General features: G+C 38.0%; 1 protein-coding gene across 1 annotated transcript; it reads left to right on the top strand.

The window, feature by feature from the left end:
• Positions 1-1,085: 1,085 nt before the first annotated feature.
• On the top strand, positions 1,086-20,803 carry LOC107585348 (testican-2-like). The gene is made up of 5 exons (XM_016272350.1): positions 1,086-1,399; positions 13,412-13,420; positions 13,796-13,841; positions 19,324-19,438; positions 20,665-20,803. Exons 1-5 carry the CDS (start codon positions 1,211-1,213, stop codon positions 20,801-20,803), a joined length of 498 nt encoding a protein of 165 aa, XP_016127836.1. The 5' UTR covers positions 1,086-1,210.
• The last annotated feature ends 3,910 nt before the right edge of the window (positions 20,804-24,713 follow it).

The raw sequence follows: 24,713 nt of genomic DNA, 5'->3' as shown, positions 1-24,713 counted from the left end.
GCGGTTTAAGATAAAAAAAACACATTATTTTCCACATACTGTACGTTATTGTTTCTCCTCTATGCCCCGCCTTTCTGAAACGTGTCGATTTTTACAAAGCTCATCGGTCTGAAAAGCGAGGTGTGCTCTGATTGGCCAGCTATCCAGTGCATTGTGATTGGCCGAAAACCTCAAGCGTCTGAAGGAAATGTTACGCCCCTTACCATACTGTGATGCCCTGTCTGGCCGGAGCGACGAGACAAAAACATTAAAACCCATTATAAACGAGGCATTTGTTGCATCCAGTGGGGACATAATTACGGATTATAATGACTTTTTATTTTTATGCGTTGCGTTGCATCGCGCCGCAACGCATAAATAACCATAAATAACGCCGCAACATAAAACCATGTCTGCATTTGTGATCGGAGAAATGACAAACAACAAGTGCTACTCTACACTGCTCAAAACTCGCGTTTGAATCGTCAGTGGCAAATTCTTTTAATATGAAAACGTACTTACAGTCTGTGAGTCAGAACAGCCGGCATTGTAGTCTACTCAACCAGGATCAGGAAACAGTCCTCCATAAAATGTGCTGCACACATCTGAATATTTGGGTTGAACTGTTCTGGAACAGTGTTGTAAATACAACTTAACCACTGATTTCTAGTCGTGTCCTCTTTTGGAAGACCAAACAAAGTAGTTTCGGTTTCACAACGAAACACACGGCGGGCTAGAGTGAGCGGTGGCTGGCAGCCTAGAGTGAGCGGAGGCCGGCTTGACATGCGGCGCAGAGAACGGCGCGGCTGGCGGTTTCGACGAAGGAGCGTCCGGCGGGCTTGCGGCAACCAGCCATTTTAGGTAGGTGTGGCTGACTCTTAACTTTTATAAAGAATATCTCTTTGGATTTGAGACTTTAGTCTTTGCAACTTTACAGATCTTCTTTATGCACCAAGAGCTTGTAACACTTCAAAGAGAAAAGAAAAATTGAAATCGCATATGACCCCTTTAATGGAATTACGAGCGCGCATTCACTGACAAGCTTGATAGCAGCAGCTCTTCGCGTCTCTCTCTCTCTCTCTCTCTCTCTCTCTATACAGGGAAGACGCCTCTCTCTCTCTCTCTATACAGGGAAGACGCATCCTGTAATCAGGTCACTCTTCACTGTAGTCTCAGCATCCGTCTCTCGCCCTTTAAAGCAGAGGAATCGAGACTTCAGACAAGCGGAATAATGGTGTGGATGAATGATCTGGGATGTCTTCTCGTTCCGTTGCTGATGCTCGTACGGGTTTCCGTGCAGGTGGACGTTAAGAGCGGGAAAGAACCGGAGAAGACGGAGAATTTCATGGAAGATGAACAGTGGCTGTCCACCATTTCCCAGTACAGTCGCAAGATCAAGCACTGGAACCGCTTCAGAGATGTGAGTTATCTTTGAGACGATGAATGATGACATTACATGACTATCTGATTTAGCTCGTATGAATAGCGATTGCTAGGAAGTGTTAGGAATGGTTATGCTGGACAGTGTTATTCCTAAAACACCATTAGTGTTCTTAGAAATCAATCTTCCTTTTGAAAGCAGTTGCATGTAAGATAATTAATAGCTTTTGAGATAGAATAGGTTGAACTGTTGAGTTCATGCTGTAAACGTACTAGAATGCTTTAAATGTATACAAATATCTGTAAAAGACTTTAGAAAAAAATCTTTGGATGTATCTTTCAAAGGTGCTCAAATGCTCTGAAGATGCTCAGATCTTCAGTCAAACCCTAAATACAGCCTACTTGGTAACAATGTACCATCTGTTGTTTGTTTAACTGACAATAGGTTTGATTACAGAATAAAGCAGATTGCATTCTTGCCCAGCTGGTTGATGTGATGTAATAATAGGCAACTTTAATAATTGATTAGCATTTAACATGTATTCAGAGGGAGATTTATGGATCGATTTATCTCCCAAAGGTCATGTTGTAGCATGTGTCCTTGTACAGGTATGTTATTTGATCCTTTATTCAATGGTATTTCTTTAGGAATATGCATAAAATCATCCCAGGCATTGTAAGGAAAAATATCCTTTGTGGGTCAAACAACAATAATTATAATGAATATGCAACACAATCAAAATTATGTATGGTGAGGATTAACATTAAGACTTAATGTTTATTTATAGTTTGCAGGTGACCTACTGTTCTTCAAAAATAAAAAGGTCCTTGGTTGTTTTCTGTTGAGTTTTGCTGCTCCAAATGAAACATTAAACCATCCAATAGAAACTGTGATTTATCTCCATCGGTGTTTGGCCGGTAGCTATTTTTACCCTTCAAGAACTGGATTAAGTCTATAACTCCTTAAATGATTACGGTGAAAAAACACATCTAAGAGAACCCTGAATTTATCAAAATGAGGGAATGAAAAGATTAAGTGTGAATTAGACCGGGATTATAAATAAATGGACACAGCATTTCTACATCAGTGGCTTACATTCAAACTCGGCCCTGCAGCAGACTCGATATTCTCCGATCAATGGCTATTGATCACACCATATGAATAGCAGAGGAGCGATGCTTGCCCAACACATGCGGGTGTTTTTATGGAAGAAAAGGAAACCAAAACAGCTTTGAGAAAAAAAAGTCTCAGCCCTTTCACTGCCTCTGACTCAACCATCTTAATTAAAATACAGGTTGTTCTTGCTGCTGTTTCTTGAACTGTATTTGAGGTGACACACTTCAGTAGCACTGAATAGCACTGGCCCATGACATGCTGTCTGTTTTGTTTGGGTTGTCATGTCATTGCACAGATGGGAAGTCCCTTATTTTGAATGATTAATGCAAAATAGTATTTTTTTTAAAAGTTTTTCTTTTAACATGCAACATGTGCAGGATATGACGGAAGTAGGACCCCTTGAACAAGAAGATACACCAAAAAAGTAAACAGGGCTCCCAACAAAACTAATGAAATGCTAGAATTTTAATTATAACTAGCTGCCTTAGACATGATTTAATTTTACTGCCAAAGGAGTAACTTTTTAGCTTGATATATGCCCATCCACACACCTCATGGATTCACATAATTTGCATCATATTTGGATATTGATTTTAATGCACTCACACAGACTATCCCAAATCTGGCTACTGTCAAAACAAAACAAAAATCATTAGAATCAATATTAAAATGCATTTGTAAGTGGTTTCATATCACGGTAAACCAATGTATTTATTATTCTGAGATTGCAAGGACTATGAGACATCAACAGACCCTCTGACACAGTTCAGTACCTTTTTAACAGTCACCTGTTATCTTTGATCAGAGACAGAGATAGAACTGATGTAGACTCTGAAAATTAATCTCTCTGAACACGGTTTATTTAATCTTTAAAGTGTTGCTTGTGACAAAGGCAAATAATCCAAATTGATGTTGGCTTTTAAATTCCTCAGAGGTTCTCAGAGCAGAATAATGATATAACTCAAGCGAACACTGATGAAAGCAGCAGAACATGAAAGGCTCATGAGCACACGCTGATGCATATATGGAAGCGTGTAATTTGACATTAATATTTTATATTCATTGTGCATTCGATTCTTGGTTGATTCTAACATTTTTATTTTTTAGATACAGTATGAGACCATTGTAATGAGACTGATGCGGAAGTTTACTTGAGAACCCTTCAGGAGGTGTCCTCTCTCTTCTGAGCGCTGATTACTTTTTATTTCATTAAAAATAGAAATATTTAAATAAAATGTATATATATATATACATATATATATATATATATGTAGCTCTTTCAAATGATGTAAATGCAGGCCATTTGTGACCCTGGACCACAAAACCAGTCTTTTTTTAAAATTGAGATTTATCTGAAAGCTGAAAGCTTTCCATTGGTGTATGGTTTGTTAGGATAGTACAATATTTGGCCGAGATACAACTATTTGAAAATCTGGAATCTGAGGGTGCAAAAAAATCTAAATACTGAGAAAATCGCCTTTAAAGTTGTCCAAATGAAGTTATTAGCAATGCATATTACTAATCAAAAATTTAGTTTTGATATATTTACGGTAGGAAATTTACAAAATATTTTCATGGAACATGATCTTTACTTAATATCCTAATGATTTTTGTCATAAAAGAAAAATAGATAATTTTGACCCCATACCCCAGCGACTTAAGACTGGTTTTGTGGTCCAGGGTCACATTTGTTTTTTAATTTATTTATTTTATGATTACTTGAAATATCACAGCAGCCTAAATGCTTCAAAAAATGTATGTGAACTACCAACCTGCTGTCAGGCCTTCTGTAATTCAAGAGTCCTGTTATGGTATGTAGATAGATTTTTTTACCTTGTTTTGTCAAATCTATGATATGATATGAGATATGATACCTAAAAATGGAAAGCTGACACAAAGATCTTTCAGACAGTCTGTCTACCCTTCCTACAGATGAAATACATCTAAAAATGAACTTCTTTAAAGTGAAGACATTGGTCTGAAAACGTTTTGCCTTTTGAGAATAGTCAGGGCATGTCAAAGCTATACAGCTCATCATAATTTAGTCCCATCTGGGAATCTTAGTGAAGTATGTCAGAGTCTCATTTTAACATATTGTGTGAGGTCCATTTAAAAAGTCATTCTAAGAAAAAGTTTGGTTGATTGATTTTATAATGCTTTTTTGAGACTTCAAAAAAAGTGTCATATTCTTCAATTTACATTGAATTTTGATTTGTATTTATTTATCAACTGACTGAATCAGAACCATTTTTGGCATGCTCTCTTATCTATTTCCATACAAGTGGAAAATTAAATCTTATTTCATGGTCAGTATTTAAGACCAAATATACAGCAAGAATGTAATAGACTGGGTCGTTTAAAATGACAAATCCCCTTTGGACACAATTATATTCACGATTGCCTTTGCAACATTAATTTTGAAGTGAGCTAGATATCAGATTTTTCCAACATTATAGTCTACATATAAACGAGATATAAAAAATAATTCAAGGAAGTAAAAAAAAGATGAAATGGATCAATTTAGTAATTTAGTGCACATTTGCTCGCTTGGACTTTCTTCCTATTAAACTTCTTAGGTGATATGTTCATGTTCATTATATGTAAATGCATTTAGAAATACTCAGGGTAAACGACTAATTTCACCCCACACCTTAACCGGCTATTAAAGAGAGAAACCAGGAGTGAATCCATTATCTATGTTACTGCAAGTAAATAAACAGCAGCTCTGGCCAATTCTCCAGTGGCTGGCAAACGCTCTCTTTCTCTCCCCCACTTCTCGATGTAGAAGAAGCTCATTAAAAATCAGTGCTTTTCCTTAGCTCCGGAACGCTGTGTTGGCTTGCACCTGTTATTCCTCCACTACATTTTTAATGAGGCAAAAATGTTTCAAGCCTGCACTGAAAATGGTCTTCCATTTAACCATTCATTGGCATTGAATTTAAAATGCACATTTTGTTTTTCAGGGTGGGTGGAGGAAGCCTGTTCCCTGTGATTGCTTTAGATGTGTCTTTTTCTTAATTTATGAAATTTTCACTGTGGCTTAAATATTGAATAGTCTCTTTTTTGGACAGAACACTGTCAAGGGCTTTGTTTGGCACAGCTAAGCAAGTATGTGTTCGTTGCTGATGAATGTAGTTTAAAATAACCTGGTGGTATGCAAATGCATCAATATTTGGCTGTCAAAAGAAGTGAGTGATCTCAACTGACATGCTGGATTGGATGTGCAGATGCACCGCAGAGAACTTCAGCGTTGGCCCGCCTCGGTCCATCAAGATTACAGTCGCATGCTCGTGGAGGTGGGAATGCCCTCGCAACTGCCAGAGCAGCATAGCATATGGTCCATAATTACGGATAATGCAGTTTAAGATGATACACCCAAATACCCCATTAAAATCTCAGCCATCAGCATTTAGTGCACTCAAATGCTAAACATTATGCTTTTTTTAACACAGTCGATGCATTTTTATGCACATCTGTTTGTCACTCTCAGCCACATTTGATAGACTCAACAGGACGGATTGTCTGGAGAAGGAGGTCATGGGCCTGTGGGGCAAGGGAAATTGAGTGCGGTGGGATGGCTGTTGACAAAATCGAGTGAGAGCATTGCAGCACCACGTCTTGGCTATAGACCAAGAGTGTAGGTGGGCTTTAATTGAGTGGAGAGAAACTGGCCTTTCATCATTCTGCTCCTGGGGTCTGGGGCTTTCTTGCTGATTTGGACTTTTTATCTGGAGAGTGCAGGTGTGGTGCATGGCATACCCAGGCTAATTTTTGTAGGCTTTGGTCCAGTTCCAGACGTGAAATTGGTCTTACAACTCTTTTAACATGTCCTTCCTTTACCAATATGTGAAATACTTACTTTTCTGGCACTCTCTTGACTTGTTTCCTGCAGCCCCTGGGAGTCTGGGTACCAAACACTGTGTTCTCTGAAGATCAAGTTGACCTACTAAAACCGCCAAATAAAAAGGTTCTTGTTCTGGGCATCCAATTACAAATACAAGTATGACAGTGTTATTTTTGCCCCCAAGACTGCTCATCCTTGATGAAGGTGGCCAATTTAAGTGACTTGTTCCAAACCCCATTAAAGTACATTTTGCTTCTTGCATTAATTGAGGCTGAATTAAGTGCTCTGTAAAGGTATGGAGGTGACATGAACTGTCAAGCTTGTCACCTCCCTTTATCCCCCCAGCATTGAGTCCTTCACATCTTCCCTTCACAAGCAGAGAATGCCTTATTGACTGCTTCTAGTGTCAGATTTGCTCATTTAAAGGCAGCACTTGTCTGCGCTGTATTGTTCTCTCTCACTTTCACTTTCAGAGCTGTCAGTTGGTCCCTTAGAATCGGTGGGAGTGTTATTGACGCCGAAGAGGTTGCAATATTGAACCTTTTCTGGGTGTGTTCGAGATCATTTGATGCTCCAAATCCCATTAAGAAAAGTATAAAGTTTATCTTAATATGTTTTATGCCATTTCTGCACCGCTAGCGTTTCCCATCTGCCATTGGTCTGGCTACCATAAAGTGGCAGATGCAATAACTGCAGCTTGTGCTTATAATAAACAGAACATTATTGTCCACTGGCGTGGACACCAATATAGCTATCATCGTAGTTATCTTTCCAGTTACCGTTTTTGCTGTGAATGTGCCTTTGCTCAATATTAACAGTATTAACACTTGAGCACTTTATTTTTTTCCAACCTGGGGCACAAGTTGACAAACTATGATTTATCATTATAAGTGAATTGCTTGAGTTACTGAAATCATTAATATTACAATGTGATCTCATTGTCCATCTGTGTGTTGTCCATTATAGCACATTACAGTGCAGTGTACCTGCTAGGCATCTGTGCTAGATGGATCACGTTATCTGTTTACAGTGAGTCAGGCTTCAAGTCAAGCAATCTCAATTTGTTACATTTCTCACGCATCAAAGTGCATGTGGTAACCTCTTATGTCTGTAAGAGATAACTCTAAAAGTCACCACAAGGCTTTCATCCTCAGCTATGTTTTCACTTAAAGGCATGAGTCAGTGACAAACACTCTCTGGGCATTCTCACTGAAAGTCAGCACTCTCTTTGGAGTTCTGTCCTGGAGGAGCTGCCTGCCACTCTTGGCTCTACAAAAACAGATTGGCATGCCAGAGTTTTTTTCTACATGAGGAAAGCCAGGATATGTTCACAGTCAAGGGAGTGGGCTGTTAGCAGCACTTTTGATGTGCCTGTGTGCGGTTAATCTGAAAAGCCCAGTCGGAAAAGGCCCAAAGCATAAATCAAGTGGGAGGCTTGTGCTTGCCTGTCAGCTATAGCCGTGGTGTGACAGTGAAAACATAGTTGGGAAGGTTCCGATATATAATACAGTATCTGTTTTTCCTCTTGATTTCTTGGCTTGTGGAACACGGCCGATTAGATTCAGAGTCAGATTCGGAGAATGGATGTGTGCCTGGGGTGTTTATGAACTGTGAGGAACCTGTATGATTGCCGGCAACACGGTGGAGTGATGAATGTGTAGGTGTGAGGCCATTGTGAGGTCATTACCACCAGGGTCCATCCGGCTTTAATCAATTATGGAAGGCTGCTTCACTGTGCGCCTCCAACAAGGAATAATTTTGAGCATGCAAAACTTGTCAGAGCGAATCTCTAGTATGTGTGGAAACAGAAAAGGCAAAATAGTCACAGCCAAACTTGAATCCCCTCAAGTTTACAAGGCATGACATGAAATTAAAGAGGCAATGAGGTGGGAGGCCGTAAGCTGAAAGCCGTGTGTCAGGCCAAAAAGTCGACAAGGGCTGGCTTCAAAATGAAAATATTTTGGAGTAAAAAATTATTATTTTTTTTTACAAATTACAGAATTACATGATGAACACTGTTGTTCAGTAGCGCTTCAGTATTGTTCATTAGTGCAGAACATCTTCCTTAGTTCTTAACAACTCTGTTGTGTGCTAAAAGTAAAGGATGTTTTAGTAGATATGATGATGTAGTGTGTTTTTTCTAGTTGCATTTAGTATAAACTTTAATTTAATGCTCTTATTCTAGTGATCCTGATTTTATGTGTGGCATACAGTTATACATCACTGTTTTGTAAGAATAATTCTGCCTGTTTGGGGAAAATGTTTTTAGACTAAATTATACAACAAATCTCTGCAGTGTTGTGTATATCTTTATTTACATGTTGTCAATTATTAACACCCAGTTAATAAATAGACTGATGCATGTCTCATGAACCTGAATCACACATCACGGTTCTGATTTATTTAGAACAACAAATCCAACAATTACTCTCAGTTCTCTGAATGATTCACTTTCTGAGTGAGTCTGATTCAAACTTAACAGCGGGTTCAAGGCTGAATCTTTTATGACTGACTCAAGAATCAGATCAGTAATTTTTCATGAATCGGACATCATGTAGTTCAAACACACTTGATGTGGAAAATGCTTATTGTGGTATAATGTAGTAAAGCAGAGATATTAAAAGATTAAAAATATAATTTATTGATTATGCATACTATATTCAGTCAATCAGATGAGCCAATCATTTCACCAAAATGTTGTATACTGAATTTAATTGTATACTGTTGTATACTGAATTTAATATCACTGTCTTAGTACAAACCTAGTAAAAAAATAACTGGTAGGCAGTGGAGGAAAGTCTTGTTTTGCCTTCTAGGTGGAAGGATATGACGTTACATGAAACCTGTGAATTGACTGGTAAATACACGTAATTTTTTTCTGATTGCCATATTTGGTCAGTTTAGAAATTTAAATTAACTTCTGATGTTATTTGACAGTTTTGAATCTGTCACTATTAATAAACCCATATTTTTAGTGATTTTAATTCCCTGACATCTTTCTGCTGTGTCACTGTAGCAGATGTTTTCGTAGCAGCAGCAACACAGGAGCACAATGGTATGTTCCTGCATTTTTTCTCTGCATTGTGATGTAACTGTTAAGTTTGAGTGAAAAATACAGATCCAGTTCACCCACCAACTGCTGCTTGAACACACATGCACGCATGCACGTATGTGTGTATCACTTTTAATCTTCTTCCAGGTGCCAGTCAAATGCTTGTATGTCATGTAAACATACACAGCTGTTTGAGGGCCTCCAAATCAAAGCTGAATTTACAGAGTGCATGTTCAGACATGCCCGATTACATTGCAGAGATATGAGGGATAAAAGAGTTGTCAGTCAGCACAGGAGGGATTGATGCATTCTGTGGTGTTTTTGATGAGACCTCTGAGGGATAGTCTTGGCAGCCTTCACTCAAGGCAGGCCAAAGATGAGCTGACTCCGGATACAGGAGACGCTCATCTGTGGATGACTGCTTCCTAGACTGTGGTCTCAAGTGCTGCTGACTCTTGAAATGTCTTTATGCTCTCAAAGAAAACAAATTGTCGGGATTCCGCATCCGCATGTGATCAAATTTTGGACTGACATATTGTAGAGTGGTAAATATGATGATTCTTAATATTAATATGTCCTTCATTAAAATAAGTACGTAATTTCTGAACCACCTGCGACACCTTATAGTAAAAAAAAAATTGTTTCCTCTGGATGCTCTCTTCTTCTTCTATTAGTTAGTTAAATAGATAGCCCTGCCCCAAACTTCCGCCGGTTGAGCCACTGTTGCTTACTACATATAGAGTGTAACATTCGGGTTCCGGAAGTAAAAATCCTCTTCTCCAAAGGGGAATTGAGTTTTATGTTATATAAACCCATAAATAAAGACCTACTGTGAGCTACGAGATTGTTATGCTTTTGTTGAAGCCATCAGCCCACATTATTTCAACTTATTTTTGAAATAATCATTGTAACTACATTACCCATGATTTTGCAAACAAATCTCCACCCATAAGAACATGAGAACGTAATAACATATTGTTTCTTTATAAAACTTAATATTAACATATTGTGATTGTAAATAAACATATTGTTACTATATTAAGCATATTAAAATCAATAGTTTTTTATTTCTGCATAATTTTTAATTTAATCATGTTATTCGCAGTGGTTCATGGGATTGTAATTCTTTCCCCCAATAAAGCCGTTAAATACACAGCTTTGTACCTTTGTCTTTTTGTCAGAAATTAAAGTTTGTATAGTTTATAGCTTGTTGATTTGATTTGTGGCTTATAAGTCTTGAACTATCGGAAAAATACTTTTGGAACAAATGCCACTGAAAAAGTGGCTGGGCACTGTTGTTCTCTACTAAGCTTGAAGAAATCAAAGGGGTCATATGATGCGATTTCAAGTTTTCCTTTCTCTTTGGAGTGTTACAAGCTGTTCATGAATAGATAAGATCTCTAAAGTATAGAGATATTCTTTATAAAAGTTAAGACTGGTCCTCACCCTCCTAAAACACCTCTTTCAAACACGCCCCCACATGTCTACGTCACGATGTGGGAAGATTTGCGCAAGATCACGCAAAGAAAGAAGGCCAGTGTTGCCAAGTCCCCGGTTTTCCCGTGGAATTGGGCTACTTTAACACTGTTGCCGCAGGTTGTGTTTCATGTCCGCGGGTTGAAGCGACTCCAATAACATGATATTTATCCCCTGGAATGCGAATTTTAGCAGGGGAACCCCGCCAAAAAACATGTATTTTACTCACCGGAATGCGATTTTTACCCCCTCGAAACGCGATTGGGCTAGTTTTGAGTAGCTATTGGGCAGGTTTTCTTGTGAAAATCTGGCAACCCTGAAGAAGGCGTAACTTTATTGTTGCTGCCACTGCCGCCGCCATGTTGTGAAGACGCTGTGTGTTTCGTTACGAAAGCAAAAATACTTTGTTTGGCCTTCAAAAAGAGGACACGACTAGAAATCAGTGGTTAAGTTGTATTTACAACACTGTTCCAGAACAGTTCGACCTAAATATTCAGATGTGTGCAGCGCATTTTATGGAGGACTGTTTCCTGATCCTGTGAGAGTAGAATGCCGGCTGTTCTGACTCACAGACTGTAAGTATGTTTTCATATTAAAAGAATTTGCCACTGACGATTCAAACGGGAGTTTTGAGCAGTGTAGAGTAGCACTTGTTGTTTGTCATTTCTCTGATCACAAATGCAGACATGGTTTTATGTTTACGCGGCGCGATGCAACGCAACGCGTGAAAAGACAGTATAAGTCATTATAATCCGTAATTATGTCCCCACTGGATGCCACAAATCCCTCATTTATAATGGGTTTTAATGTTTTTGTCTGGTCACTCCGGGACACGGCATCACAGTATGGTAAGGGGAAGGGTTGCCAGGTTTTCACAAGAAAACCCTCCCAATCGCTACTCAAAACTAGCCCAAAACTAGCCCAATCGAGTTTCGAGGGGGTAAAAATCACGTTCAATACACGTTTTTTGGCGGGGTTCCCCTGCTAAAATTCGCATTCCAGGGGATGAATATCATGTTATTGGAGTTGCTTCAACCCGCAGACATGAAACACAACCCGCGGCAACAGTGTTAAAGTAGCCCAACTTGGCAACACTGGTAAGGGGCTTAACATATCCGTCACACGCTTGAGGTATTCAGCCAATCACAACGTACTGGATAGCTGGCCAATCAGAGCACACCTCACTTTTCAGACCGATGTCGATTGTAAAAATCGACTCATTTCAGAAAGGCGGGGCATAGAGGAGAAACAATAATGTACAGTATGTGGAAAATAATGTTTTTTGAACCTCAAACTGCATAAACACATTTCATTACACCAAAATAATGTTCTTTTTAGCAACATCATATGACCCCTTTAAGCTTTTTAAGCTTTTAAGAAATACTGATGATGATGTGTTGTGATGATGGTCATATAATATTAGATGATGATATGTTGGGGCAATATTTTTGTGCGCTATAGTGATACTTTTCTGTTCTGACTCATTCTTGCATCTTTTCAGAGAGGGGGAACACATTGATGTGGCACAACATTTTTCACATACTTCACGCTTAGTGTACAGCTCTCTTCTCAAAAAAGTGCATATCGAAAGAATTAAGAGTTGTGTTTGCATGAGTGGCTGATTCAATTTGCATAAACTAAAGATAGAAAATATATTCAAGAGGTTTCACCACTCTGTCCATTCGATGTTTACTGATATGGACACCTTATTTCTCAGTACACCACACAGTATCTACTATGCTAAGACAGCAAAAACTGACTTAAATAATGCAGGTATCAGGAAATCAATAACAAGGTTGTCCAGCTCCAGGGATTGTTGCAGTTAAGCAATGCAGCACTGAATTTTGAGTCACTGGTCTTTGATTTGTTTTGACAAGGTTATATCATATCAGGAGCACATATTCATAGAGTAAAAGTTTTTAGCGTTTTTTTATTTTAATTCAGGTCTTAAATAGATTTAGCAGTACTGTATTTCATCAAGGTCTACAAAAGTGGTTGGTATATATTCGTGAAGTAGACCTATTAAGTTAAATATGTAACGAAAATGTCATTTTTTATTTGTCTACATTTCAGAAGTGATCTGTAGCATATGTATAGCCACTTGACTTGTGACTTAAACATTTGCTGCAGAAAAATATAAATTTATTGCGCTGTTGTAGCTGACAAAGCCAAATTCAGTCAATATGCAATTCCACCTCGTTTATACATACAACTGCAAAGATAAATGACTGCTGATGACACTAATAAGCTTGTAAACTTTACAAAAAAGGTTGTTATTATTATAATTAGTCAGAGTGCTGAAATATTTCAAGTGTTATGAGCACCAAGTGTATTCAAGAGGTTTCACCACTCTATCCATCTTAAAGCAACTGCCTCTTTTATAAGGACACATGAGGGAATATCAAGGATATATTAAAAGTTTTACCCAGGAGGCGAATAGATGGTTTTTAGCAGTTGGAGCCTGTCTTTTTTTTCTAAATAGTTGCTTCTCAGAGATGCATTGCTCTCCTCTAACTGTCTCCTTCTTTTTTGTCTTTGATTCATCCTTCTCACATTTCACCAGGAAGTGGAGGTCAGTAGTGCTGTATCATGACTTTGCTTGTGTTTGATGTCTCTTTTAAAATGCTTAATCTAATATTCGCTATCAAAGCGGTAACCCACTTTTTATGTAGTCTATGTTGCTTATGTATCTTTGTTTAACATTTCATTTAAGCGTTCATCTTTTTTTTGCCTTGTTTATCTTTCAAAAATTTTCTTCTTAAGTTCCATCCCTCCTTTTTCCATTAGTGCTTTTCCACAGCTTTTCACAATTAAAATATCTTAGTATTGTACTTTTAGGTTTGGTTAATGATAGATGCACAGGGATAGAAGTATTATTCTTGACTAAATGCTAAAAGTGTATTCTGTGCAGCACATTTGACTGTTTTTACTTCTTTGTTTTTGTCAGGACGACTACATCAGATCATGGGATGAAAGTCAAGGCTCGAATGAAAGTAAGTCATCTTTAATATTACTAATAGTATCACATTATAACATTTATTGAAGTGATCTTTTAGCCATTATATTTAAGTGCCCATATCGCATGATGTGCCAAACAATGACCTAGTTTATTTTCAAATGGAGCTAGATTTTACATTAGGTTAAATATTCAGACTAGATTTTCAGAACTAGTGCCAATTTTAAGTTTTGTTTCTGTGTAAATTAAGTTTGCTGTTGTCATGATACTCGACATGCATTTTATTTTCTGTCTGTTGCACACAAGAATCAACAGTGTAATATATTCAGAGTGTAATCACAATTCAGTATGCAGTATTTAGTAATAAAGAGTACTAAGTATGCAAATATTGCAATGATTTGAATAGATTTAAACATTTTCAGCAAGTCAGTGGGAGATTTTTTCAAACTTTATTAGTTAATATAATTAATAAAACAAATAATCATTTAAAGTTTGAAACCAGACATTTAATCTGAACTAATTACTGAAATAATTCGGTCAAAAATGTAAAATGTAGTGTTTTAAAACAAACTCCTAACAGTGGCATGCAAGCACTGTAATTATTATTCAATGGTGCAGTTAGGCTTGACCGTGGTCTGTGTATCTTTGTCACAGCAGACAGCCCTTCTTTTCTTCTTGGCTGCCAAACACTAATTGCTTACACAACCAGAAGGAGGGCGGTCTTAAGCGACAGGGGCTGCAAGTCTGGAGTGGCTCAAAGGGAGGGCCTCACAGGGACCTGAGATAAGTCCCAAGTCGGCACAGTATGAGGCAAATTCAATCTCCAGGCTCCCCTCAGAAACTTAACGATTAGGTCGTTTTTGCTCACTGATTGGCCAGCCATGATAGAATGATTTGCCGTGATGGCCGCCACATATACTTTGAGCATGGGGTGCACCCCTTATCCAGCAGCTCTTGCAGAAAGGTTAGCACGTAGGACACGTCACACAATGACGGGTTCTCGCTCTGTGCTGCACACCAGTCAGAAATCAATAGTAAAATAGTATTTTATTCACTTAAACATCGGAAGAAGTTATTATTTTCTCTTTAATCCATGATGCCAATGTATTTTTCGATGAGACTGCTATGTTAACAAAAATAACGTTACCTGCTTGATGGAAAGGGTTGCCAGGTTTTCACAACAAAACCTGCCCAATTGCTACTCAAAACTAGCCCAAAACTAGCCCAAACTAACCGCGTTTCGAGGGGGGTGCCCCGGTAAAAATCGTGTTACGGGGGATAAAATACACATTATTGGGGTTGCTTCAACCCGCGGACATGAAAAACAACCCACGGCAACAGTGATAAAGTAGCCCAATTCCACGGAAAAACCGCGGACTTGGCAACACTGTGACGGATAGTAATGTCTACAACGGACACAGCTTGCAGCGTGACCACAACAGCTTGAAGTTGCCAACCGGGGGGAAGGCATACAGGCAAGTGCTGAGCCAATCGTGGGCCAGAGCATCTCGCTGTTTCAAAAAGTAGATTGGGCTGTGAAAGTTGTCTTCTGAGGCGAAGAGGTCCACTTCTGCCCTCCCGAAGACAGTCCAAATCATTTGAACCAATTGGGGATGTAGTCTCCATTCTCCTGGAGCTACCTTTTCCCTGGACAACATGTCTGCCACTTGGTTCAGTCTGCCTGGCACATAAACTGCTCTCTGTCCTCGTACAGAGCTCCCCAACCCAAGTTGGAGGCATCTGTTGTGACCCCTTTACTTTTGGCGGTCAGTCCCAATAGAACGCCTGATTGAAACAGACGAGGGGTTTTCCAAGGGGCCACAGCTCTAATGCAGCGGTGGGTTAACCTGAGATAAGAGCGTTCCAGGCACCAAGCGTGGGACAGGACATGGACTTTGAGCCAGTAATGGAAGGGCCGCATGTGAAGCAGACCCAGAGGAATCACAGAGGAAGCAGCCGACATAAGGCAGAGCATCCTCTGGAAAGCCCTGAGGGGACGTGAAGTCCCCAATTTGAGTGACGCTGCTGGCCGTTGAACAGTCAGGGAGCGTTCCGGCGTAATCCATGCCTGCATTCGGCCAGAATCGATAATTGCCCCCATAAAGACCACTCGCTGGCTCGGAGAAAAAGAGCTCTTGGCTAAATTGATTCTCAACCCAAGGTGCTCCAGGTGGCTGAGCAGCAGCAACCTGTAAGCGATGAGTTCCCATTCTGACCTGGCTAAAACCAGCCAATCGTCGAGGTAGTGCAGAATGCAGATTCCCATCTGTCTCAGAGGGGAAAGAGCCGTGCCTATGCGCTTCGTAAAAGTGCGTGGGGCCAGAGACAATCCGAATGGCAGGACTGTGTATTGAAAGTGAAAGTGAAGTGACATGTGGCCAAGTAGGGTGACCCAACCTAAAGCCCAGGCTCAGGTTTAGGCTGGGGCTGAGGCGGCGCTGGCTTGGCAGGCTGCTGGGAGGATAGAGCCTTCTGGCGACTTGAAACAGCCGCCGCACAGGAGGAAGTGACGTATTGCCTGCGATGAATTCTGTGCTGCTGTAAACCGCTCTGCAGGTAAACCGTGGGCACTGTCCAGACAGGCGACAAACTCACTGTGCCCATCTGATGATCTTCGTCACTGAAGGAGAAAAATTCTGATGAAATGGCGCTCAGATGTATATAGCAATCACTTCCTCTCCTTTTTGCAGGTTGAAGCGCTATTGGTTCGTGCAGCTACACGAACATGAACAAATGAGGCTTCAGTAACAGAGTAAACAGGAGTTTTCCCGAAATCATCAACGAAGCAATGGGAAAGACCGTTCGAAAGGGAACCTATTTACTTACCAAACTGAATGCATTTTGTCTCCTTTATGAGATAATTAATGAAGCAGTGATAAAGGAGATTTGTACCAGCCCTTGACACCCCAAGAAGCATGATGTTTCCACTTAAAAGCAGAACTTGGAACAGTTTACTGATCTTGTAGTGTCACTTGAATCACTTGTATTTCATAAAGAGCTGCAATTTCTAAAGAAGTTCTGAAGGAATTTTAAAAGTAAAAGGAAATCCATTTAAAATATAATAAAAAGTTTGTTCTGGCCAAGTTTTAAGAATGTTAAAATGCACCTTTGTTGTGGCATAACAGGAATTAGATTAGATAAATCTGCAGTGTAGAAGAAATGTTAAGTAATATCAGTTATTTACTTTATGTTGGTGTCTAGTTGGCCTTGTAAGATTTTATTTAGTCTGATATTTCAAGAGCATCTGCTCTATATACAATAACTTTTTTACATTTGAATCTATTTTATATATATGTGCTAAAATGTAATTTATTTCTGTGATGGCAAAGATTCATTTTCAGCAGCCATTTCTCCAGTCTTGTCCAGTCGTGTTACATGATCCTTAAAAAAATCATTCTAAAATGCTGATTTAGTGCTCATGAAACATCTCTTATTATTATCAATGTTGAAATAGCTGTGCTGCTTAATATTTTTATGGAAACTGCAATCATTTTTTTCAGGATTCTTTGATGAATAGAAAGTTCAATAGAACAGAATATTTTATAAAATCTTTACTGGCACTTTTGATCAATTTAATGCATTGTCGCAAAATAAAACATCATTCCAAACAAATAAACAAACAAATAAATAGCCTTCATATTTAGGCCAACTCTAAACCTTTGAATGGTAGATTGTGTATTCCTTGTTTTAATCCAGATTTATACCCCTAAGGCGAAACTTCCTCGACAGCACATATTCCTGCATATCTATGGCTAATCGTCTGTGTCAGATATATGATGTTAATCTCGTATGAGCTGCACACATCCCATAAGCTGAATGTGTATTAATAGGTCAACAAAGTGTTGCTGGTACGTGGACAGTTTTATCACAACCAGATGTTTTTTTTTCACATTCCCAGTGTGTGTACCTGTGAAAAGAACATCTCAGCAGTCTGTTGAGTCAGCCTGTACCTGAATTAATAGACCATCAACAGGATACAAAGCTTCAGTTCATTAAAAACAAATGGAGACATCTTTATTTAATCAGCGTGCATCTTTTATTTATCAGCATGATTGTATTTTCTCTTTCCTGTGTATACAGCATGTATCGCGTCCTTATCTCCGTGAACCTTTCCCTGCGAGTTGATCTGATATGCTCAGCGTTAAGTGGCTCTGGCTGCTGATATGTATTAGCTGCATTAGCTCAGCCACTGGCTGTGTTTGATTGAGTCAGTAGCTCCTTACTTCTACTCTGCGATTGTAATGATCACATTAAATGCTGCCCAGTGTGTAAACAAAGGATGAAAGAGATGATGTGACGTGGCTGGACAAGATTCCTCGGCTGTCTTAAGCCGGATTTGGCATCGCTTACACATGGAGACCTTCATAATGCATTATATAGGGACAACTCACTGCAGGGCCGCTGCTCTGAAGATATGTTTACTGTTATATTGTGCGATGATTATGAATAGACTCAGAGAGAGAGAGAGTTCATTGTTTTTATTTGTTTTTTTTACTTGTATGAGCAGCTAATCAGTCCTCACTCTGGAGTTGGACTGTTGCTATAGCAACACCATTATTCTTGTGTTCTCTTTAATCTGCTTGAGAGTGTTGTGATGAAGTGAGGCTTACTGATCAACCTTGTGCCGTTGTGTATAGATTGCAATAATCTGTCAGTCTTGAAATATTGTTTTTCATGCAGTGAGTTTGTTTGTAATATTATATGTAGTATGGTGAGATAAGATATAAGGTGTAGTTATGATGATTTACTGAAGAACATAAAATAACATTCCTTGTTTCTAAACTTCTCTAAGGCTGAAGCTGTAGCATAGAGAGCATTGCGGATAGACAGGCGCTAAATTTTACACTTTGCATTAACCTCCATTATGAATTAAAGGGTGCTTGTCATGCTTCTTTTGTTGTAAATAGGAGTTCCTTAAAGATTCATGATTCATGATTGCCAAATTAAATGAATAAAATAAAATAAAAAATAAAAAAATAAATATGTTTTAAAAAATCAATGTCATAATTTTTCTGCTGCTTATTTATGTTCAGAGTTATTATTGTTACCTAAAACTAAAACCATAAATAGATTGTTACTTTAAATAATAATAATAATAATATATTAAAAAAACTATTTTATTTCAGCTAGTTGCAAAGGCAACATTTTATTTTCATTGCATCTACTAATTGTACTAATATAACCAAAACTGAAAAAAATTCTCAAATATACAACAAAATTACTAAAATGAAAATGAAAACAGAAAATAAAAGTATTAACAAAAACTATATGTATCCAGTTGCTAAAAAACACTGATTCAGGATGTGGTGGCAGAATTTAATAAAATGTCTAAAATATAAACCAATAATAATTAAATATTAATAATTGAAATATTAAATGTATTATTGGAATTAAATACATTATTCATAATATTTACTGAAAGGTTGTAATATTGAAACCTCAGGGAGCATCTTAAATGAAAAAACAAAACAAAACTTAATGCATAGCAGATTATTGGAATACACCTCTCTTTATTGCAGATGTGGACACCACTAAAGATCCCTGCCAGAAAGTCAAATGCAGCCGAAATAAGGTGTGTGTCGCCCAGGGCTACCAACGTGCTGTGTGCGTCAACCGCAAAAAGCTGGAGCACAGGTGAGTCCTTCAGCTACAAGACTCTGTCTTCATGCACATAACAATAATACATGACAGGACAGTGTTTGTTTTTTGAGGGTATGAATAAAAGAAGCTTGGTGCCATTCTAAGGCACTGTGCAGAATGTAACTGTCCAATCTAGCTTTTCATTATTTATATCATGATGAATCACATTTCTGAGACTTTAAGTTCCAGATGATTGGCTGAGTGCTTATGAGCAAAGATGGCTGTTTAGAAAGCAGTCTTAAAGACACAGCAGCAAAACGATAGGGTTGAAAATGGTCATAAAAATTATGGTCCTAAAATTATGATAGTTCTGTCATGACAACTCTTAGATTAGCATGATTAAGATTAGCATGTTAATATACATGGCAGTGTTAATGTGTTTGGTCTTGGGGGAATAGATCTGGTACACTGCTGCTGTAGCAGCAGAGCAAGTACTTCTGCCAATACATCCACGACATACTGCTGTGAGCATGTAAGAAATACTGCTGCTGCGCATATAACATATATAAAATAACCCGCATATATAGCATACATGAAATTACCCCGTAGCAGATCTATACAGGTGGAGCTGGGGAAGGTGGAGGGTTTTGAACCGCACTGCAAACTTCTATGGCGAACACTGGCCAAATATTTGAATGTCGAGCAGCAAACTCATTGGCTGCTGATGCAACAAAAACCATGTGAATAATGATGTGATTATATCAGATTGAGTTAGGACCTATTGGCCTGCGCCATCTTGCGTTTCATGAAAGTTCACGGGCAGAACTTTGTATTTTGGTGCAAAAAACCTTGACTAACATTTTAACTGGACCCTAGAGAAAATTTAATAATTTAAATAGTTATGATCCCTCTTTTTCCACAAGTGTTAGAGAATGTTCACTCACTTGTGAAGAGAAAGCCATATTTTTATAGAGGTGAAATAAGAGCAATTTATTAAAGCAGGCATGTGTTGTCTGGTGGCACATTGTGAGGTACACAGATTTAGTCCCTGAACGTTTGTTCTATTTACAAATTGAACTTGTTCCTGAGGCCATCCCTTAGGGGCTGGTTCTCATTGTAGCACACAACTAACTACAGAGAGCATTCTTGTAACTTTAAATAAAAAAATGGACCAATGATGCACTGTTCCTGTTCATTTGAGTAACCAAGCATGCCTCAGTTTATATCTTAAATTGAATATTGATTTTATTTTGATGCCATGTTAATATTGGCTATTTTAGGTTGAAGCAGCAGGTCATTAGACAGCAGCAGGAGAGTAACTGTAAGCCTTGCCCAGTATCTTCCTCTGGTCCCGTTTGTGGCTCTGATGGACACAACTATGCCTCTCAGGTACTTCACACTGCATTCAACTTCCTTTAATTGTATTAAAATAAGCTGAACTGCAGAGAAATTTATCATATGGATATGATCAATTTCTCTGCAGTTCAGCTTATTTTAATACAATTAAAGGAAGTTGAATGCAGTGTGAAGTACCTGAGAGGCATAGTTGTGTCCATCAGAGCCACAAACGGGACCAGAGGAAGATACTGGGCAAGGCTTACAGTTACTCTCCTGCTGCTGTCTAATGACCTGCTGCTTCAACCTAAAATAGCCAATATTAACATGGCATCAAAATAAAATCAATATTCAATTTAAGATATAAACTGAGGCATGCTTGGTTACTCAAATGAACAGGAACAGTGCATCATTGGTCCATTTTTTTATTTAAAGTTACAAGAATGCTCTCTGTAGTTAGTTGTGTGCTACAATGAGAACCAGCCCCTAAGGGATGGCCTCAGGAACAAGTTCAATTTGTAAATAGAACAAACGTTCAGGGACTAAATCTGTGTACCTCACAATGTGCCACCAGACAACACATGCCTGCTTTAATAAATTGCTCTTATTTCACCTCTATAAAAATATGGCTTTCTCTTCACAAGTGAGTGAACATTCTCTAACACTTGTGGAAAAAGAGGGATCATAACTATTTAAATTATTAAATTTTCTCTAGGGTCCAGTTAAAATGTTAGTCAAGGTTTTTTGCACCAAAATACAAAGTTCTGCCCGTGAACTTTCATGAAACGCAAGATGGCGCAGGCCAATAGGTCCTAACTCAATCTGATATAATCACATCATTATTCACATGGTTTTTGTTGCATCAGCAGCCAATGAGTTTGCTGCTCGACATTCAAATATTTGGCCAGTGTTCGCCATAGAAGTTTGCAGTGCGGTTCAAAACCCTCCACCTTCCCCAGCTCCACCTGTATAGATCTGCTACGGGGTAATTTCATGTATGCTATATATGCGGGTTATTTTATATATGTTATATGCGCAGCAGCAGTATTTCTTACATGCTCACAGCAGTATGTCGTGGATGTATTGGCAGAAGTACTTGCTCTGCTGCTACAGCAGCAGTGTACCAGATCTATTCCCCCAAGACCAAACACATTAACACTGCCATGTATATTAACATGCTAATCTTAATCATGCTAATCTAAGAGTTGTCATGACAGAACTATCATAATTTTAGGACCATAATTTTTATGACCATTTTCAACCCTATCGTTTTGCTGCTGTGTCTTTAAGACTGCTTTCTAAACAGCCATCTTTGCTCATAAGCACTCAGCCAATCATCTGGAACTTAAAGTCTCAGAAATGTGATTCATCATGATATAAATAATGAAAAGCTAGATTGGACAGTTACATTCTGCACAGTGCCTTAGAATGGCACCAAGCTTCTTTTATTCATACCCTCAAAAAACAAACACTGTCCTGTCATGTATTATTGTTATGTGCATGAAGACAGAGTCTTGTAGCTGAAGGACTCACCTGTGCTCCAGCTTTTTGCGGTTGACGCACACAGCACGTTGGTAGCCCTGGGCGACACACACCTTATTTCGGCTGCATTTGACTTTCTGGCAGGGATCTTTAGTGGTGTCCACATCTGCAATAAAGAGAGGTGTATTCCAATAATCTGCTATGCATTAAGTTTTGTTTTGTTTTTTCATTTAAGATGCTCCCTGAGGTTTCAATATCACAACCTTTCAGTAAATATTATGAATAATGTATTTAATTCCAATAATACATTTAATATTTCAATTATTAATATTTAATTATTATTGGTTTATATTTTAGACATTTTATTAAATTCTGCCACCACATCCTGAATCAGTGTTTTTTTAGCAACTGGATACATATAGTTTTTGTTAATACTTTTATTTTCTGTTTTCATTTTCATTTTAGTAATTTTGTTGTATATTTGAGAATTTTTTTCAGTTTTGGTTATATTAGTACAATTAGTAGATGCAATGAAAATAAAATGTTGCCTTTGCAACTAGCTGAAATAAAATAGTTTTTTTAATATATTATTATTATTATTATTTAAAGTAACAATCTATTTATGGTTTTAGTTTTAGGTAACAATAATAACTCTGAACATAAATAAGCAGCAGAAAAATTATGACATTGATTTTTTAAAACATATTTATTTTTTTATTTTTTATTTTATTTTATTCATTTAATTTGGCAATCATGAATCATGAATCTTTAAGGAACTCCTATTTACAACAAAAGAAGCATGACAAGCACCCTTTAATTCATAATGGAGGTTAATGCAAAGTGTAAAATTTAGCGCCTGTCTATCCGCAATGCTCTCTATGCTACAGCTTCAGCCTTAGAGAAGTTTAGAAACAAGGAATGTTATTTTATGTTCTTCAGTAAATCATCATAACTACACCTTATATCTTATCTCACCATACTACATATAATATTACAAACAAACTCACTGCATGAAAAACAATATTTCAAGACTGACAGATTATTGCAATCTATACACAACGGCACAAGGTTGATCAGTAAGCCTCACTTCATCACAACACTCTCAAGCAGATTAAAGAGAACACAAGAATAATGGTGTTGCTATAGCAACAGTCCAACTCCAGAGTGAGGACTGATTAGCTGCTCATACAAGTAAAAAAAACAAATAAAAACAATGAACTCTCTCTCTCTCTGAGTCTATTCATAATCATCGCACAATATAACAGTAAACATATCTTCAGAGCAGCGGCCCTGCAGTGAGTTGTCCCTATATAATGCATTATGAAGGTCTCCATGTGTAAGCGATGCCAAATCCGGCTTAAGACAGCCGAGGAATCTTGTCCAGCCACGTCACATCATCTCTTTCATCCTTTGTTTACACACTGGGCAGCATTTAATGTGATCATTACAATCGCAGAGTAGAAGTAAGGAGCTACTGACTCAATCAAACACAGCCAGTGGCTGAGCTAATGCAGCTAATACATATCAGCAGCCAGAGCCACTTAACGCTGAGCATATCAGATCAACTCGCAGGGAAAGGTTCACAGAGATAAGGACGTGATACATGCTGTGTACACAGGAAAGAGAAAATACAATCATGCTGATAAATAAAAGATGCACGCTGATTAAATAAAGATGTCTCCATTTGTTTTTAATGAACTGAAGCTTTGTATCCTGTTGATGGTCTATTAATTCAGGTACAGGCTGACTCAACAGACTGCTGAGATGTTCTTTTCACAGGTACACACACTGGGAATGTGAAAAAAAACATCTGGTTGTGATAAAACTGTCCACGTACCAGCAACACTTTGTTGACCTATTAATACACATTCAGCTTATGGGATGTGTGCAGCTCATACGAGATTAACATCATATATCTGACACAGACGATTAGCCATAGATATGCAGGAATATGTGCTGTCGAGGAAGTTTCGCCTTAGGGGTATAAATCTGGATTAAAACAAGGAATACACAATCTACCATTCAAAGGTTTAGAGTTGGCCTAAATATGAAGGCTATTTATTTGTTTGTTTATTTGTTTGGAATGATGTTTTATTTTGCGACAATGCATTAAATTGATCAAAAGTGCCAGTAAAGATTTTATAAAATATTCTGTTCTATTGAACTTTCTATTCATCAAAGAATCCTGAAAAAAATGATTGCAGTTTCCATAAAAATATTAAGCAGCACAGCTATTTCAACATTGATAATAATAAGAGATGTTTCATGAGCACTAAATCAGCATTTTAGAATGATTTTTTTAAGGATCATGTAACACGACTGGACAAGACTGGAGAAATGGCTGCTGAAAATGAATCTTTGCCATCACAGAAATAAATTACATTTTAGCACATATATATATATAATAGATTCAAATGTAAAAAAGTTATTGTATATGAATAAGTTACTGTTTTTACTGTATTTTTATCAAATAAATGCAGCCTTGGTGAGCATAAGAGACTCTCTCGCTCTC

This window comes from Sinocyclocheilus grahami, unplaced genomic scaffold (assembly GCF_001515645.1).
Source record: "Sinocyclocheilus grahami isolate Dianchi unplaced genomic scaffold, SAMN03320097.WGS_v1.1 scaffold69.1, whole genome shotgun sequence".
In the NCBI taxonomy this organism is placed as follows: Eukaryota; Metazoa; Chordata; class Actinopteri; order Cypriniformes; family Cyprinidae; genus Sinocyclocheilus; species Sinocyclocheilus grahami.
This window is presented reverse-complemented; position numbering and strand designations above follow the sequence as displayed.